We start from the raw sequence: 18,760 nt of genomic DNA, 5'->3' as shown, positions 1-18,760 counted from the left end.
CTGCTAGGGAGAGATCGCTGAGCTGCTAGGGAGAGATCGCTGAGCTGCTAGGGAGAGATCGCTGAGCTGCTAGGGAGAGATCGCTGAGCTGCTCGGGAGAGATCGCTGAGCTGCTAGGGAGAGATTGCTGAGCTGCTCGGGAGAGATCGCTGAGCTGCTGGGAGAGATCGCTGAGCTGCTGGGAGAGATCGCTGAGCTGCTAGGGAGAGATCGCTGAGCTGCTAGGGAGAGATCGCTGAGCTGCTAGGGAGAGATCGCTGAGCTGCTAGGGAGAGATCGCTGAGCTGCTGGGAGAGATCGCTGAGCTGCTGGGAGAGATCGCTGAGCTGCTGGGAGAGATCGCTGAGCTGCTAGGGAGAGATCGCTGAGCTGCTCGGGAGAGATCGCTGAGCTGCTAGCGAGAGTGTTTAGGCCTATTGATCAAACAAAAGCCCTTGTAAAGGCTACTTGCAGTGTGTACTAGTTCTGTGTTTAAAGGAGCCGCTCACTAGCTCCATAATACCACCAAACAATAGCTCTTTTCAGAGCTGAAGACTCACAACAAAGTCAGAGTACAGGGAGAGCATGCGTATTAGGTAGGGAGAGGATAAAGTGTTCTTCCAGTGTCCATCTTAAAACAGCTCTTGTCAGAGGCAAAGCAATATTTTTCCTGCACACATAGTAGTAGCATTTTGTGCTGCCTTTTTTTTAAAAGCACCGATCTGTTTTCCCCGCTGTTTTAGGGGTCAGAGCCTGGCTTCTGCTGTCCACATTAGTCCACATAGAAAGGCAGTTAGGGCCCAATGCAAGGCAGTAGTCCAAACATTTCCTACTGCCTGCTGCCAAGCACGCACCAGGCCATTTTCTCCGCTGTTTTTGGGGTGTCAGCCTGCCTTCTGTCTGTATTAGTCTACGTAAAAAATCTTTGATTGCCCTGCAGAAAGCAGTAGTCCAAACATTTCCTACTGCCTGCTACAAACAAGCACCAGGCCATTTTAACCACAATTTTGGGGTGTCAGCCTGCCTTCTGTCTGTATTAAAAAAAAAAAAAAAAAAATTAGAGTTAGGACTGTCCCATAAGGGTTGCTGTGACGTGGCGGGATAGCTTATATATTATTTTGATCAAAATTTATGTTAACTAAATACCCTTTATTGTATATCATTATTTCTATGCACTGTGTGATTTATCCATTTACTTTTAGATATTAGTGTATTTAGCTTTTGTATTTGTTTTTTTTCTGTCTAATAGCCTTATGTGAACATACATTTACATTTTGCATGCACATTAATTTACGTTTCAGTTCAGACTCCTAGGTTCTTTCTGTCTGTATTAGTCTACGTAAAAAATCTTTGATTGCCCTGCACAAAGCAGTAGTCCAAACATTTCCTACTGCCTGCTACCAAGCACGCGCCAGGCCATTTTAACCACTATTTTGGCTGTGACAGCTAGCTTGGCTTGTGCCATCAACATCCGAAAATCTGTCAACAAAACCCAAAATGCCAAAAAAGGCTGTTGTTAAGGGACGTGGACGTGGTGTTGTCCGTACTGCGCAAGAAAGCACTCAGTCTGTGTCAGGTCAGAAGAAGCTTGATGCATCCACTATGTTCCTGGAAAAATTCTCGATCTGGAACATAAACATGTGTGGAGGCCCGAAGAGCGAGAGCAGATTCTGTCTTGGATAGCAGACAAGGCCTCTATGCATTTGTCAAGCAGCAACAAATCTTCCACGACCACACAGTCTACTGTGGATACACAGAAGGCTGGCCCATCCAATCCTGAAGCTGGTCCTCCTTCCTACCGCCATTATCAGTCACAGGAGACATATGACCCCAAGCTTGGCCACTCCGAGGATCTGTTTGGTACGTATCCTTTGGTTGGCTCTGGCCTATCACCATGCAGCATTGAAGAGGGACAAGAGGAGGTGGCATGCGTTGATGCTCAAGTATTTGAGAACCTACGGCCAGAAGAAACCAACTTGGCAGAACTTATTTACTGTCTTCAGAGGTGGAGGCTGATGATGATGAGACTCAGTTGCCATCAGGTCAGCCTACAATGTCAACTGGGAATGACGATGAGATGGAAGACGAGATGGTCGATGATGAGTCCACTGATCCGACCTGGACCGTTGGCATGCATAGCCATGACAGCAACACAGAGGAAGATGGATATGTAGCACCAACATAGGCACCAAGGGGTCATGGTGTGCTCTGAGTGGGAACTGGATCAACTGTTCCCAAGAGCACCCCGCTGTGTGCCAAATCAGGGCAAGGAGGTGTTCAGCTGCTGTGTGGAATTTTTTTTCTGAAAGTCCTTCAGAGAAAAACATTGTAGTCTGTAGCATCTGCCATACCAAGTTGAACAGAGACCAGGGCAAAGGCAACCTGAGCACCACCAGTATGCAAAACCACATGGAAGCCAAGCACCCCAGAAGGTGGGTGGAACACCCTCCCCATCACTGCCAAGCTGGGACCTGTGCAACAGCACATCAGCAAAGTGGCAACAAGCTCTGCTGAAGCTGATCTGTTTAGGTCAGAAAGCGCACACTGCAGCAGAGCTGTGGCAAGCTTTAGAACAAGAGACCGATCAGTGGCTCTCCCCACTGCACCTCCAACCCAGTCTGGTCGTCTGCGATAATGGGCATAACCTGGTGGAGGCTTTAAAGGTCGGCAAGCTGGTACACGTGCCATGCATGGCTCACGTGCTGAACCTAGTTGTTCAAAAATTTCTGAAAACTTACCGTGACTTGCCTTACCTTCTTGAGAAGGTGCTTCATATTAGCGCCCATTTCCGCCATTCCTCTATCGCTTTTCCTGCTCTTACAGCGCTGCAAAAGCGCTTCAATTTGCCAAGTCACCGACTCATTTGCGACCTGCCCACACGGTGGAACTCCATATGTTGGCGAGGATTAGTGCACAGCAGAGGGCAGTAGCTGAATACCAGCTTCAGCATGCCCGTCAGACTGAGAGTCAGCCACCACACATAACAACTGTCGAGTGGGTGTGGATCGCTCACATTTGTGAAGTTCTTGAGAGCTTTGAGTACTGCACCAACCTCGTTGAGCGGTGATCAGGCTATTATCAGCGTAACCATCCATCTGCTGTGTCTCTTGAAACAATCACTGCAGAATCTCAAAGAGGAAGCTTTGAGTGCCCAGCATGTTGGTATGGAGCCAGATTTCCCAATGGGTGATGCTACCCAGCCTAGCTAATATTCTCAGGCAACATTGGGTGATGAGGAGGAAGATGAGGAGGATGAGGAGGGAGAGGACTTGTTTTTCTAAGCTACTGAGGGGACTCTTAATGCTACAGAGGGGACACCCAACCTAAGCTTCATATCTGTCCAGCCTGGATGGGCTGGAGAGGAAGAGGTGGAGGAGGAGGAGGAGGCCAGTCAGCATGAGGAGAGGTTGGGTAATGTTTCTACTGTTGGGCGCACAGAACCTTTTTGCAGGCCCACATGGCACAGTTCATGTGTAAGTGGTCGCGTAATACACATTTTATCCAACAACCTATACTGGTTGGCCACCTTTCTCGATCCACGGTACAAGGAGAAATTTCCTTCTCTCCTTTTGAAGTCACCAAAGAGTTTTACAATGGAATCATTCAAGAGGACCATTGTAGATAAGTTGCTGAAAACATCACCCTCAGACAATGCTGGTGGCAGAGGTACCGGCTCTTTTCAACACCAAAAGATAATGGGAGGGACACGACCACCAGCTCCAACAGAGGTGGGGAGAAAATCTGCACAAATTGGGCAATTTGCAAAAAAACAGCACAACAGCAAGGGCTATCTGTGCCTGTAACAATGCCAAGGAGGGATATGTTGTAGAACATGGTCAAGGGGTAGTTAAGTGACCATACGTGCGTCCTTTCTGATGCTTCAGTTCCCTTTAATTATTGGGTGTCTAAGCTGAACACTTGGCCCGACCTCTCCTTATATGCCTTGGAGGTGCTGGCCGGCCCGGCTGCTAGTGTGGTGTCTGAGAGTGTTTTCAGCTCCGCTGGGGCAATCATCACTGATCGGCACACACGTCTCTCCAAGGAAAATGCAGACAGACTTACTCTGATTAAATTCAACAAGGACTGGATATCTCCACAGCTTGTAATCCCTCCAGATGACAGCAAGCCAACCTAAATTCACCAAAAATAAAGATTCATGCTACTGCTGTTAACGTCACCCCCTTCCCATAAAAAAATGTTTCCTTCCTTCGTCAACCATGACTCAGCCCAGAGGGCTAATTTTTAGAAACCCTACGCACATTGTGCAGTGGACAAACCAGGACAGTATTCCTACTCCAGCCTAGCTACTATTTGTGATTGGAGGACCTTGTGATGATGGCTTCCTGCTTCCACCATGACTCAGCCCAGAGGGCTAATTTTTAGAAACAATATGCACATTTTGCAGTGGATAAACTAGGACAGTATTCATACTCCAGCCTAACTACTATTCGTGATTGGAGGCCCTTGTGATGACGGCTTCCTGCTTCCACCATGACTCAGCTCATAGGGCTAATTTTTAGAAACCCTATGCACATTGTGCAGTGGACAAATCTGGAATGTACAGTGGTCCTATCAAACTAATATTTGTCATTGGAGGCCCTTGTCACAGGTTGTGCCACATTGTGACTGAGATAGGGGATACATATTCAATAGAAATTTACACTGACTGTTGATGACCGACTGATGGTCCTCTGAAAACTTGAATTGAGGGCCACAAGTACTACAGTACTCCATCGTAGATAATGTTTCACAAGGGAGGCCCTTGTCATGGAATCTCCCTGCACTTATGACACAGCCCCCAGGAGTAATTTTTGGAAATACGAAGCTTCACATTCTGCACTGGACCAAGTATTACAGTATCAAGAAGTCTTCTCTTCCTATATAATCGGTGGAATATTAAAAATCAAAATCTCAGCCATTTGGAGAAGCTTCTCCAACCCATCCTGGTGGGGGGCACCATATATCCTTTGTCCTTTGACTTGCACAAGTGATATATTTGATATTGCATTTTGGCCTCTTAAATGCAATTTAAGTTAGGCTTGGTAGTTGTTCTTGTGTGTCTGTAAAAGTGGCGTAACACTGCGACAAACTTATTCCCAGAAACCATATGTGAGTCAGAAATTCATGCAGGCACATTCTCCAGGCTCTTCCCATTCTGTTTCATCACTTTCCCATCCATTTCAGACTTTTCCTCAGGCCCCAAGACCCCTTTATAGGGTCCAATAGAAAATTACTCGTGATTATTACAAAGTACTCGTTACGAGTATGGCGATTGCGAATATTTCGGTACTCGCTCATCACTAATTGAGAAGTACGTGACCAGGGAGTGTGGGTGTCTATGGGCAAAATCCAAACTACGTATCCGTTTGAGATGGTCTCAATAGTCTTCTCATATCTTGAGACGTGCAAGGGTGGCTACGAATACATCTTGGTGGTGATGGACCATTTCACTCGATTTGTTCAAGCATATGCCACCACCAATAAATCAGATTGAACAGCAGCAGAGAAGATCTTCAATGATTTTGCTTTGAGGTTTGGGTTCCCTACGAGGTTACACCACGACCAAGGAAGCGAATTTGAGAACCAGCTCTTTGCCAAGCTAGGTAAGTACTGTAGAATTCAGAGATCTCACACAACACCCTATCACCCAGAGGGTAATGGACAAGTGGAACGTTTTAACCGGACATTATTGTCGATGTTGCGCACTTTAACAGCTGATGAGAAGAAAGACTGGAAGAGTTCTCTGTCAAAAGTGGTACATGCCTATAACTGTACAAAGAGCGATGCAACGGGTTACTCACTCTTTTTCCTATTGTATGGACGATCGCCAAGACTGCCAATCGACATCATGTTCGATACTCCGGTGTCAGAGACTTACAGAATATATCCAGAGAACGTTCGGATATGGAAGGAACGGATGGCAGAGGCATACAACATAGTGTCCAAAGTGGTTACGCAAGGACAGAGCAAGAATAAGGAGTACTATGATCGAAAATGTTATGGAGTAGAATTGGCACCGGGAAGCCGGGTGCTAGTCAAGAACGTACGTGAGAAAGGCGGTCCAGGAAAACTTTGTTCGTACTGGGAAGACAAGGTGTATGTGGTCGTAAAGAGGAAAGCCGATGACAGTCCAGTGTATGAAATCCGATTGGAAACGGGAGACAAGAAAACCAGAATAGTCCATCGGAATTTACTACTACCCTGTGATTATCTCCCACCACAACAAGACTTCCCAGAAGTAGACCGACCTCATCCGAGATCGACTAAGGGACCACCACAGACTGAAGCAGGTACAGAAAAGCTGCACCCTATTATCTGTCCTACCTCACCCGCACGAAAAGGGAGACTAAACCCTCACTCCTACTAGGAGTGATACCCTCTAAAACCTAAGTCTTTTATAAGATGAACCCCCATTACGCCTAACTTTCTATGTTTGCCACTTAGCCATCTACCTTGATTTCCGTACAAACCCTACGGATCCAACCTTCTAATCTCAGCTAAATACCATATAAAACAAGGATACCACTACCTCAGGTACCCGTAAAACTATCCTCAATACTAGTAGACGTTAGTCCTATTTCCACCCTTATACTTACCTAGATCTACCCCTTTCTCCACAGCAAGCCTTCCTATCCAGAGGTCATTCTCCCAGCACCCTTAATGGACCCAGCTGCAGGTTGAGTGGTTGACTGTACCAGCGCCTACTTTTAATTTTTTGTATTATAGAATAGAATCTATTTAAGTTGGCCCTGAAAGAAATTTTGGTTGTATGTGGCATCACCAAGGACTGTAAGGCAATAATCCCTGACTAGATGCCTCTAATACGCTATCCCTACTCGAGCAGCTAACCCTAAACTAATAACAGCTATGAGCGGTATTATTATAGAATAGAATTTATTTAAATTAGTCCTGAAAAGGACTGTTGGTTTAACGTTAGCAGCACCAAGTACTGTAATGTATTGAGCCCTGCTTAAATGCCTGTAATACACTATCCCTTCTTTAGCAGCTAACCCTACACTAATTGCAGATAAGAACAGTATTATAATAAAATAGAATGTATTTGAATTAACCCTGAAAAGGCCTGTTGGTTTAATGTTGCACCAGCAGATGCTGTAAGCTATAACATACTGTCCCTTCTCCAGCAGAAACAATGCGCCGAGCATGGCGTCAACGGGTCTTATATAGACCCAAAGATGCTATGTAGCCTGGCCAATCACAGTAATGCCAGTAACCAACATGGCTGTGGCATTATAGTGATTGGCAGGCAATCTCTGCATGTTTAGTGGCTGAAAATCAGCCACGAAACAAGCGGGGCGAGAAATTGAGTATGGCGATGGAGTACTCGAGCACAAAGATGCTCGATCGAGTACCGAGCGGCGCCTTGCACGCTCGCCTATCATTAGTAATTATCAGAACATGCAGAATGTTTTTCTTACCCATGCCTGCGCAAATTCATTTTTTGAGCTTTCTGTGAAGAAATAATGAAAGATGATTAGCGACTTGCATAAAATATTACAACATTATAAATTCTGATGTGGTATCAAACCAATGCGAGGATAGCCAGCTACTCTGGATTTAATGAAGAAACCACTGTCTCAGCCCCTTTTTGACACAGTGACACGATTAATAGAGACTCCCACCATACTTTATCATTACGCCGTACTCGTATTCACCTGCGTTCAGTTGTAGGATATCCCGCATCTGTTGCACTTTTCTCACCATTATCCTGTCTATGCCAATATCCTTTACTTCTGATTTATTCATCAACTTCATGTCGCCCGTGGTCAGCGTCAGCAGGGGACACCGCGGGGTGATTGTCCCCCCCTCCCATTCAGCAATTTTTATTTTTTCGGACTTGTTGTCCTCCATACCACAAATCATTAATATCATCTTCCCTGGTCCTAAAAAAACCACAAATGACACATTTATATCAGATCACAAGAAGGTGCTGAGAACGCTTCTGATACAGAACGCAACGTTTTAAGACTTGGGTTAGACTCGTACTTTATTTCAGGTTTTATTGGAAAGTTATCATTCAATACTGGCAATAGCATGCAATGCACAGCTACACCCCGACATGAATAACATGAAGCAATGAATATGAAATGTTTTAGAGCGATGCATGCTGGTAATATTTCTTGGATCGAAAGGTCCGATTAGCATTTGGTTCTATTGAGACTCCACGTCGTGGTAGACCCTATTAAAGGTCAATGACCTTCATTGGGTGCCATTGGTATCTGGTATATACCCAAACTACAAAGTGGATAGAAAAAAAAAATAACTTGCATTCTCAAATGCCAATATCTAGTCTTGCCAATGAACGTCTAAACTCTACCAAGCTGCACTGCACATAGAAGCCTGTGCACACCCGCCGATCGCACACACCCTGCAGAATTGCACCAGCACAGATGTAACACATGTCACCGTCAATGAAAACGCATAATAACAAAAGAAGTGTCAGCCGTAAAAATGAGAGGATCGCTTGAAATTCGAATTCAATAACAAATTTCCCCCAAAACTTTAATTTGAAGTTGAATAAATTAGCGTGAATCTCAATATTGGAAAGCTTTTAATTTCTCTAAAAATGCATGTGCAGGACAAAGGAGAGAGGAACCCGCTAACCACAAGAGCTTACACTCTACAGGAGAGAGAGGACCAAACTGACGATAAGAGCTTACACTCTACAGGAGAGAGAGAGGACCCCACTGACCATAAGAGCTTACACTCTACAGGAGAGAGAGAGGACCCCACTGACCATAAGAGCTTACACTCTACAGGAGAGAGAGAAGACCTCACTGACCATAAGAGCTTACACTCTACAGGAGAGGGAGAGAGGACCCCACTGACCATAAGAGCTTACACTCTACAGGAGAGAGAGGACCCCACTGACCATAAGAGCTTACACTCTACAGGAGAGGGAGAGAGGACCCCACTGACCATAAGAGCTTACACTCTACAGGAGAGAGAGGACCCCACTGACCATAAGAGCTAACACTCTACAGGAGAGAGAGGATCCCACTGACCATAAGAGCTTACACTCTACAGAAGATGACCCCACTGACCACAAGAGCTTACACTCTACAGGAGAGAGAGGACTCCACTGACCATAAGAGCTTACACTCTACAGGAGAGAGAGAGGACCCCACTGACCATAAGAGCTTACACTCTACAGGAGAGGGAGAGAGGACCCCACTGACCATAAGAGCTTACACTCTACAGGAGAGAGAGAGCACCCCACTGATCATAAGAGCTAACACTCTACAGGAGAGAGAGGATCCCACTGACCATAAGAGCTTACACTCTACAGAAGATGACCCCACTGACCACAAGAGCTTACACTCTACAGGAGAGAGAGGACTCCACTGACCATAAGAGCTTACACTCTACAGGAGAGAGAGAGGACCCCACTGATCATAAGAGCTAACACTCTACAGGAGAGAGAGGATCCCACTGACCATAAGAGCTTACACTCTACAGAAGATGACCCCACTGACCACAAGAGCTTACACTCTACAGGAGAGAGAGGACTCCACTGACCATAAGAGCTTACACTCTACAGGAGAGAGAGAGGACCCCACTGACCATAAGAGCTTACACTCTACAGGAGAGAGAGAGGACCCCACTGACCATAAGAGCTTACACTCTACAGGAGAGAGAGGAACCCACTGACCATAAGAGCTTACACTCTACAGGAGAGAGAGAAGACCCCACTGACCACAAGAGCTTACACTCTACAGGAGAGAGAGGACCCCACTGACGATAAGAGCTTACACTCTACAGGAGAGAGAGGACCCCACTGACCATAAGAGCTTACACTCTACAGGAGAGAGAGAGGACCCCACAGACCATAAGAGCTTACACTCTACAGGAGAGAGAGAGCACCCCACTGATCATAAGAGCTAACACGCTACAGGAGAGAGAGGATCCCACTGACCATAAGAGCTTACACTCTACAGGAGAGAGAGGATCCCACTGACCATAAGAGCTTACACTCTACAGAAGATGACCCCACTGACTATAAGAGCTTACACTCTACAGGAGAGAAAGAGGACCCCACTAACCATAAAAGCTGACACTCTACAGGAGAGAGAGAGGACCCCACTGACCATAAGAGCTTACACTCTACAGAAGAGAGAGGACCCCACTGACCATAAGAGCTTACACTCTACAGGAGAGAGAGGACCCCACTGACCATAAGAGCTTACACTCTACAGGAGAGAGAGGATCCCACTGACCATAAGAGCTTACACTCTATGGGAGAGAGAGGACCCCACTGACCATAAGAGCTTACACTCTATAGGAGAGAGAGAGGACCCCAATGACCATAAGAGCTTACACTCTACAGGAGAGAGAGGACCCCACTGACCATAAGAGCTTACACTCTATAGGAGAGAGAGAGGACCCCACTGACCATAAGAGCTTACACTCTACAGGAGAGAGAGGATCCCACTGACCATAAGAGCTTACACTCTACAGGAGAGAGAGGATCCCACTGACCATAAGAGCTTACACTCTATAGGAGAGAGAGAGGATCCCACTGACCATAAGAGCTTACACTCTACAGGAGAGAGAGGACCCCACTGACCATAAGAGCTTACACTGTACAGGAGAGAGAGAAGACCCCACTGACCATAAGAGCTTATACTGTACAGGAGAGAGAGGACCCCACTGGCCATAAGAGCTTACACTCTACAGGAGAGAGAGAGGACCCCACTGACCATAAGAGCTTAAACTCTACAGGAGAGAGAGAGGACCCCACTGACCATAAGAGCTTACACTCTACAGAAGAGAGAGGACCCCACTGACCATAAGAGCTTACACTCTACAGGAGAGAGAGGACCCCACTGACCATAAGAGCTTACACTCTACAGAAGAGGACCCCACTGACTATAAGAGCTTACACTCTACAGGAGAGAAAGAGGACCCCACTAACCATAAAAGCTGACACTCTACAGGAGAGAGAGAGGACCCCACTGACCATAAGAGCTTACACTCTACAGAAGAGAGAGGACCCCACTGACCATAAGAGCTTACACTCTACAGGAGAGAGAGGACCCCACTGACCATAAGAGCTTACACTCTACAGGAGAGAGAGGATCCCACTGACCATAAGAGCTTACACTCTATAGGAGAGAGAGGACCCCACTGACCATAAGAGCTTACACTCTATAGGAGAGAGAGAGGACCCCAATGACCATAAGAGCTTACACTCTACAGGAGAGAGAGGACCCCACTGACCATAAGAGCTTACACTCTATAGGAGAGAGAGAGGACCCCACTGACCATAAGAGCTTACACTCTACAGGAGAGAGAGGACCCCACTGACCATAAGAGCTTACACTCTACAGGAGAGAGAGGATCCCACTGACCATAAGAGCTTACACTCTATAGGAGAGAGAGAGGATCCCACTGACCATAAGAGCTTACACTCTACAGGAGAGAGAGGACCCCACTGACCATAAGAGCTTACACTGTACAGGAGAGAGAGAAGACCCCACTGACCATAAGAGCTTATACTGTACAGGAGGGAGAGGACCCCACTGATCATAAGAGCTTACACTCTATAGGAGAGAGAGGACCCCACTGACCATAAGAGCTTACACTCTATAGGAGAGAGAGAGGACCCCACTGACCATAAGAGCTTACACTCTACAGGAGAGAGAGGACCCCACTGACCATAAGAGCTTACACTCTACAGGAGAGAGAGGATCCCACTGACCATAAGAGCTTACACTCTATAGGAGAGAGAGAGGATCCCACTGACCATAAGAGCTTACACTCTACAGGAGAGAGAGGACCCCACTGACCATAAGAGCTTACACTGTACAGGAGAGAGAGAAGACCCCACTGACCATAAGAGCTTATACTGTACAGGAGAGAGAGGACCCCACTGGCCATAAGAGCTTACACTCTACAGGAGAGAGAGAGGACCCCACTGACCATAAGAGCTTAAACTCTACAGGAGAGAGAGAGGACCCCACTGACCATAAGAGCTTACACTCTACAGGAGAGAGAGGACCCCACTGACCATAAGAGCTTACACTCTATAGGAGAGAGAGGACCCCATTGACCATAAGAGCTTACACTCTATAGGAGAGAGAGAGGACCCCACTGACCATAAGAGCTTACACTCTACAGGAGAGAGAGGACCCCACTGACCATAAGAGCTTACACTCTACAGGAGAGAGAGGATCCCACTGACCATAAGAGCTTACACTCTATAGGAGAGAGAGAGGATCCCACTGACCATAAGAGCTTACACTCTACAGGAGAGAGAGGAACCCACTGACCATAAGAGCTTACACTGTACAGGAGAGAGAGAAGACCCCACTGACCATAAGAGCTTATACTGTACAGGAGAGAGAGGACCCCACTGGCCATAAGAGCTTAAACTCTACAGGAGAGAGAGAGGACCCCACTGACCATAAGAGCTTAAACTCTACAGGAGAGAGAGAGGACCCCACTGACCATAAGAGCTTACACTGTACAGGAGAAAGAGTACCCCACTGACCAGAAGAGCTTACACTCTACAGGAGAGAGAGAGGACCCCACTGATCATAAGAGCTTACACTCTACAGGAGAGAGAGGACCCCACTGACCATAAGAGCTAACACTCTACAGGAGAGAGAGGACCCCACTGACCATAAGAGCCTACACACTACAGCAGAGAGCGAGGACCCCACTGACCATAAGAGCTTACACTCTACAGGAGAGAGAGGACCCCACTGACCATAAGAGCTTACACTCTACAGGAGAGAGAGAGGACCCCACTGACCATAAGAGCTTACACTCTACAGGAGAGAGAGAGCACCCCACTGATCATAAGAGCTTACACTCTACAGGAGAGAGAGGACCCCACTGACCATAAGAGCTAACACTCTACAGGAGAGAGAGGATCCCACTGACCATAAGAGCTTACACTCTACAGGAGAGAGAGAAGACCCCACTGACCATAAGAGCTTATACTGTACAGGAGAGAGAGGACCCCATTGGCCATAAGAGCTTACACTCTACAGGAGAGAGAGGACCCCACTGACGATAAGAGCTTACACTCTACAGGAGAGAGAGGAACCCACTGACCATAAGAGCTAACACTCTACAGGAGAGAGAGAGGACCCCACTGATCATAAGAGCTTACACTCTACAGGAGAGAGAGGAACCCACTGACCATAAGAGCTAACACTCTACAGGAGTGAGAGGACCCCACTGACCATAAGAGCCTAACACTACAGGAGAGAGCGAGGACCCCACTGACCATAAGAGCTTACACTCTACAGGAGAGAGAGGACCCCACTGACCATAAGAGCTTACACTCTACAGGAGAGAGAGAGAGAACCCCACTGACCACAAGAGCTTACACTCTACAGGAGGGAGAGGACCCCACTGACGATAAGAGCTTACACTCTACAGGAGAGAGAGGACCCCACTGACGATAAGAGCTTACACTGTACAGGAGAGAGAGAGGACCCCACTGATCATAAGAGCTTACAATCTACAGGAGAGAGAGGACCCCACTGACCATAAGAGCTAACACTCTACAGGAGAGAGAGGACCCCACTGACCATAAGAGCCTAACACTACAGGAGAGAGCGAGGACCCCACTGACCATAAGAGCTTACACTCTACAGGAGAGAGAGGACCCCACTGACCATAAGAGCTTACACTCTACAGGAGAGAGAGAGGACCCCACTGACCATAAGAGCTTACACTCTACAGGAGAGAGAGAGGACCCCACTGACCATAAGAGCTAACACTCTACAGGAGAGAGAGGATCCCACTGACCATAAGAGCTTACACTCTACAGGAGAGAGAGGACCCCACTGACTGTAAGAGCTTACACTCTACAGGAGAGAAAGAGGACCCCACTGACCATAAGAGCTGACACTCTACAGGAGAGAGAGAGGACCTCACTGACCATAAGAGGTAACACTCTATAGGAGAGAGAGAGGACCCCACTGACCATAAGAGCTTACACTCTACAGGAGAGAGAGGACCCCACTGACCATAAGAGCTAACACTCTACAGGAGAGAGAGGATCCCACTGACCATAAGAGCTTACACTCTATAGGAGAGAGAGAGGATCCCACTGACCATAAGAGCTTACACTCTACAGGAGAGAGAGGACCCCACTGACCATAAGAGCTTACACTGTACAGGAGAGAGAGAAGACCCCACTGACCATAAGAGCTTATACTGTACAGGAGAGAGAGGACCCCACTGGCCATAAGAGCTTACACTCTACAGGAGAGAGAGAGGACCCCACTGACCATAAGAGCTTAAAATCTACAGGAGAGAGAGAGGACCCCACTGACCATAAGAGCTTACACTCTACAGGAGAAAGAGTACCCCACTGACCATAAGAGTTTACACTCTACAGGAGAGAGAGAGGACCCCACTGATCATAAGAGCTTACACTCTACAGGAGAGAGAGGACCCCACTGACCATAAGAGCTAACACTCTACAGGAGAGAGAGGACCCCACTGACCATAAGAGCCTACACACTACAGCAGAGAGCGAGGACCCCACTGACCATAAGAGATTACACTCTACAGGAGAGAGAGGACCCCACTGACCATAAGAGCTTACACTCTACAGGAGAGAGAGAGGACCCCACTGACCATAAGAGCTTACACTCTACAGGAGAGAGAGAGCACCCCACTGATCATAAGAGCTTACACTCTACAGGAGAGAGAGGACCCCACTGACCATAAGAGCTAACACTCTACAGGAGAGAGAGGATCCCACTGACCATAAGAGCTTACACTCTACAGGAGAGAGAGAAGACCCCACTGACCATAAGAGCTTATACTGTACAGGAGAGAGAGGACCCCACTGGCCATAAGAGCTTACACTCTACAGGAGAGAGAGAGAGGACCCCACTAACCAAAAGAGCTTACACTCTACAGGAGAGAGAGAGAGGACCCCACTGACCATAAGAGCTTACACTCTACAGGAGAGAGAGGGCCCCACTGACCATAAGAGCTTACACTCTACAGAAGAGAGAGAGAGGACCCCACTGACCATAAGAGCTTACACTCTACAGGAGAGAGAGAAAGGACCCACTGACCATAAGAGATTACACTCTACAGGAGAGAGAGGATCCCACTGACCATAAGAGCTTACACTCTACAGGAGAGAGAGAGCAACCCACTGATCATAAGAGCTTACAGACTACAGGAGAGAGAGGACCCCACTGACCATAAGAGCTAACACTCTACAGGAGAGAGAGGATCCCACTGACCATAAGAGCTTACACTCTACAGGAGAGAGAGAGCACCCCACTCACCATAAGAGCTTACACTCTACAGGAGAGAGAGAGGACCCCACTGACCATAAGAGCTTACACTCTACAGGAGAGAGAGGACCCCACTGACCATAAGAGCTTACACTGTACAGGAGAGAGAGAAGACCCCACTGACCATAAGAGCTTATACTGTACAGGAGAGAGAGGACCCCACTGGCCATAAGAGCTTACACTCTACAGGAGAGAGAGAGGACCCCACTGACCTTAAGAGCTTAAACTCTACAGGAGAGAGAGAGGACCCCACTGACCATAAGAGCTTACACTCTACAGGAGAAAGAGTACCCCACTGACCAGAAGAGCTTACACTCTACAGGAGAGAGAGAGGACCCCACTGATCATAAGAGCTTACACTCTACAGGAGAGAGAGGACCCCACTGACCATAAGAGCTAACACTCTACAGGAGAGAGAGGACCCCACTGACCATAAGAGCCTACACACTACAGCAGAGAGCGAGGACCCCACTGACCATAAGAGCTTACACTCTACAGGAGAGAGAGGACCCCACTGACCATAAGAGCTTACACTCTACAGGAGAGAGAGAGGACCCCACTGACCATAAGAGCTTACACTCTACAGGAGAGAGAGAGCACCCCACTGATCATAAGAGCTTACACTCTACAGGAGAGAGAGGACCCCACTGACCATAAGAGCTAACACTCTACAGGAGAGAGAGGATCCCACTGACCATAAGAGCTTACACTCTACAGGAGAGAGAGAAGACCCCACTGACCATAAGAGCTTATACTGTACAGGAGAGAGAGGACCCCACTGGCCATAAGAGCTTACACTCTACAGGAGAGGGAGAGGACCCCACTGACCACAAGAGCTTACACTCTACAGGAGGAAGAGGACCCCACTGACGATAAGAGCTTACACTCTACAGGAGAGAGAGGACCCCACTGACGATAAGAGCTTACACTCTACAGGAGAGAGAGAGGACCCCACTGATCATAAGAGCTTACACTCTACAGGAGAGAGAGGACCCCACTGACCATAAGAGCTAACACTCTACAGGAGAGAGAGGACCCCACTGACCATAAGAGCCTAACACTACAGGAGAGAGCGAGGACCCCACTGACCATAAGAGCTTACACTCTACAGGAGAGAGAGGACCCCACTGACCATAAGAGCTTACACTCTACAGGAGAGAGAGAGGACCCCACAGACCATAAGAGCTTACACTCTACAGGAGAGAGAGGACCCCACTGACCATAAGAGCTAACACTCTACAGGAGAGAGAGGATCCCACTGACCATAAGAGCTTACACTCTACAGGAGAGAGAGGACCCCACTGACTATAAGAGCTTACACTCTACAGGAGAGAAAGAGGACACCACTGACCATAAGAGCTGACACTCTACAGGAGAGAGAGAGGACCTCACTGACCATAAGAGGTAACACTCTATAGGAGAGACAGAGGACCCGACTGACCATAAGAGCTTACACTCTACAGGAGAGAGAGGACCCCACTGACCATAAGAGCTTACACTCTACAGGAGAGAGAGGATCCCACTGAACATAAGAGCTTACACTCTATAGGAGAGAGAGAGGATCCCACTGACCATAAGAGCTTACACTCTACAGGAGAGAGAGGACCCCACTGACCATAAGAGCTAACACTCTACAGGAGAGAGAGGACCCCACTGACCATAAGAGCTAACACTCTACAGGAGAGAGAGGATCCCACTGACCATAAGAGCTTACACTCTATAGGAGAGAGAGAGGATCCCACTGACCATAAGAGCTTACACTCTACAGGAGAGAGAGGTCCCCACTGACCATAAGAGCTTATACTGTACAGGAGAGAGAGGACCCCACTGGCCATAAGAGCTTACACTCTACAGGAGAGAGAGAGGACCCCACTGACCAAAAGAGCTTAAACTCTACAGGAGAGCGAGAGGACCCCACTGACCATAAGAGCTTACACTCTACAGGAGAAAGAGTACCCCACTGACCATAAGAGCTTACACTCTACAGGAGAGAGAGAGGACCCCACTGACCATAAGAGCTTACACTCTACAGGAGAGAGAGGACCCCACTGACCATAAGAGCTAACACTCTACAGGAGAGAGAGAGGACCCCACTGACCATAAGAGCTTACACTCTATAGGAGAGAGAGAGGATCCCACTGACCATAAGAGCTTACACTCTACAGGAGAGAGAGGACCCCACTGACCATAAGAGCTTATACTGTACAGGAGAGAGATGACCCCACTGGCCATAAGAGCTTACACTCTACAGGAGAGAGAGAGAGGACCCCACTAACCAAAAGAGCTTACACTCTACAGGAGAGAGAGAGAGGACCCCACTGACCATAAGAGCTTACACTCTACAGGAGAGAGAGGACCCCACTGACCATAAGAGATTACACTCTACAGGAAAGAGAGGACCCCACTGACCATAAGAGCTTACACTCTACAGGAGAGAGAGGACCCCACTGACCATAAGAGATTACACTCTAAAGGAGAGAGAGATGACCCCACTGACCATAAGAGCTTACAAACTACAGGAGAGAGAGAGAGGACCCCACTGACCATAAGAGCTTACACTCTACAGGAAAGAGAGGACCCCACTGACCATAAGAGCTTACACTCTACAGGAGAGAGAGAGGACACCACTGACCATAAGAGCTTACACTCTACAGGAGAGAGAGAGAGTACCCCACTGACCACAAGAGCTTTCACTCTACAGGAAAGAGAGAGGACCCCACTGACCATAAGAGCTTACAAACTACAGGAGAGAGAGAGAGGACCCCACTGACCATAAGAGCTTACACTCTACAGGAGAGAGAGAGGACACCACTGACCATAAGAGCTTACACTCTACAGGAGAGAGAGAGGACCCCACTGACCATAAGAACTTATACTGTACAGGAGACTGAGGACCCCACTGACCATAAGAGCGTTCACTCTACAGGAGAGAGAGATGACCCCACTGACGATAAGAGCTTACACTCTACAGGAGAGGGAGAGGACCCCACTGACCATAAGAGTTTTCACTCTACAGGAAAGAGAGGACCCCACTGACCATAAGAGCTTAGACTCTACAGGAGAGAGAGAGGACCCCACTGACCGTAAGAGCTTACACTCTACAGGAGAGAGAGGACCCCACTGACCATAAGAGCTTACACTCTACAGGAGAGAGAGAGGACCCCACTGACCGTAAGAGCTTACACTCTACAGGAGAGAGAGGACCCCACTGACCATAAGAGCTTACACTCTACAGGAGAGAGGATCCCACTGACCATAAGAGCTTACACTCTACAGGAGAGAGGACCCCACTGATCATAAGAGCTTACACTCTACAGGAGAGAGAGAGGACCCCACTGACCATAAGAGCTTACACTCTACAGGAGAGAGAGGACCCCACTGACCATAAGAGCTTATACTGTACAGGAGAGAGAGGACCCCACTGGCCATAAGAGCTTACACTCTACAGGAGAGAGAGAGGAAACCACTGACCATAAGAGCTTAAA

The 18,760-nt window shown here is 47.8% G+C and overlaps 1 protein-coding gene across 4 annotated transcripts in view; it reads right to left on the bottom strand.

Moving 5' to 3' along the window:
• The window catches only part of LOC141233754 (uncharacterized), a 162,802-nt gene that overhangs the window by 61,408 nt on the left and 82,634 nt on the right, over nucleotides 1-18,760 (bottom strand). For 3 of the 4 annotated variants that reach the window (XM_073667943.1, XM_073667944.1, XM_073667946.1), the window contains 2 exons: nucleotides 7,653-7,880; nucleotides 7,416-7,447 (listed from right to left, as the gene is read on the bottom strand). In XM_073667943.1, coding sequence (XP_073524044.1) covers nucleotides 7,416-7,447; nucleotides 7,653-7,880 — 260 coding nt within the window. The remainder of the gene's footprint in view (nucleotides 1-7,415; nucleotides 7,448-7,652; nucleotides 7,881-18,760) is intronic. The other variant, XM_073667945.1, reaches the window with a different exon arrangement.

The sequence above is a fragment of the Phyllobates terribilis genome, unplaced genomic scaffold, assembly GCF_046119375.1.
Source record: "Phyllobates terribilis strain yellow unplaced genomic scaffold, ASM4611937v1 Scaffold_625__1_contigs__length_943254, whole genome shotgun sequence".
Classification (NCBI taxonomy): Eukaryota; Metazoa; Chordata; class Amphibia; order Anura; family Dendrobatidae; genus Phyllobates; species Phyllobates terribilis.
Note: the sequence above shows the minus strand (reverse complement) of the source record. Positions and strands in the feature narration are given on the sequence as shown.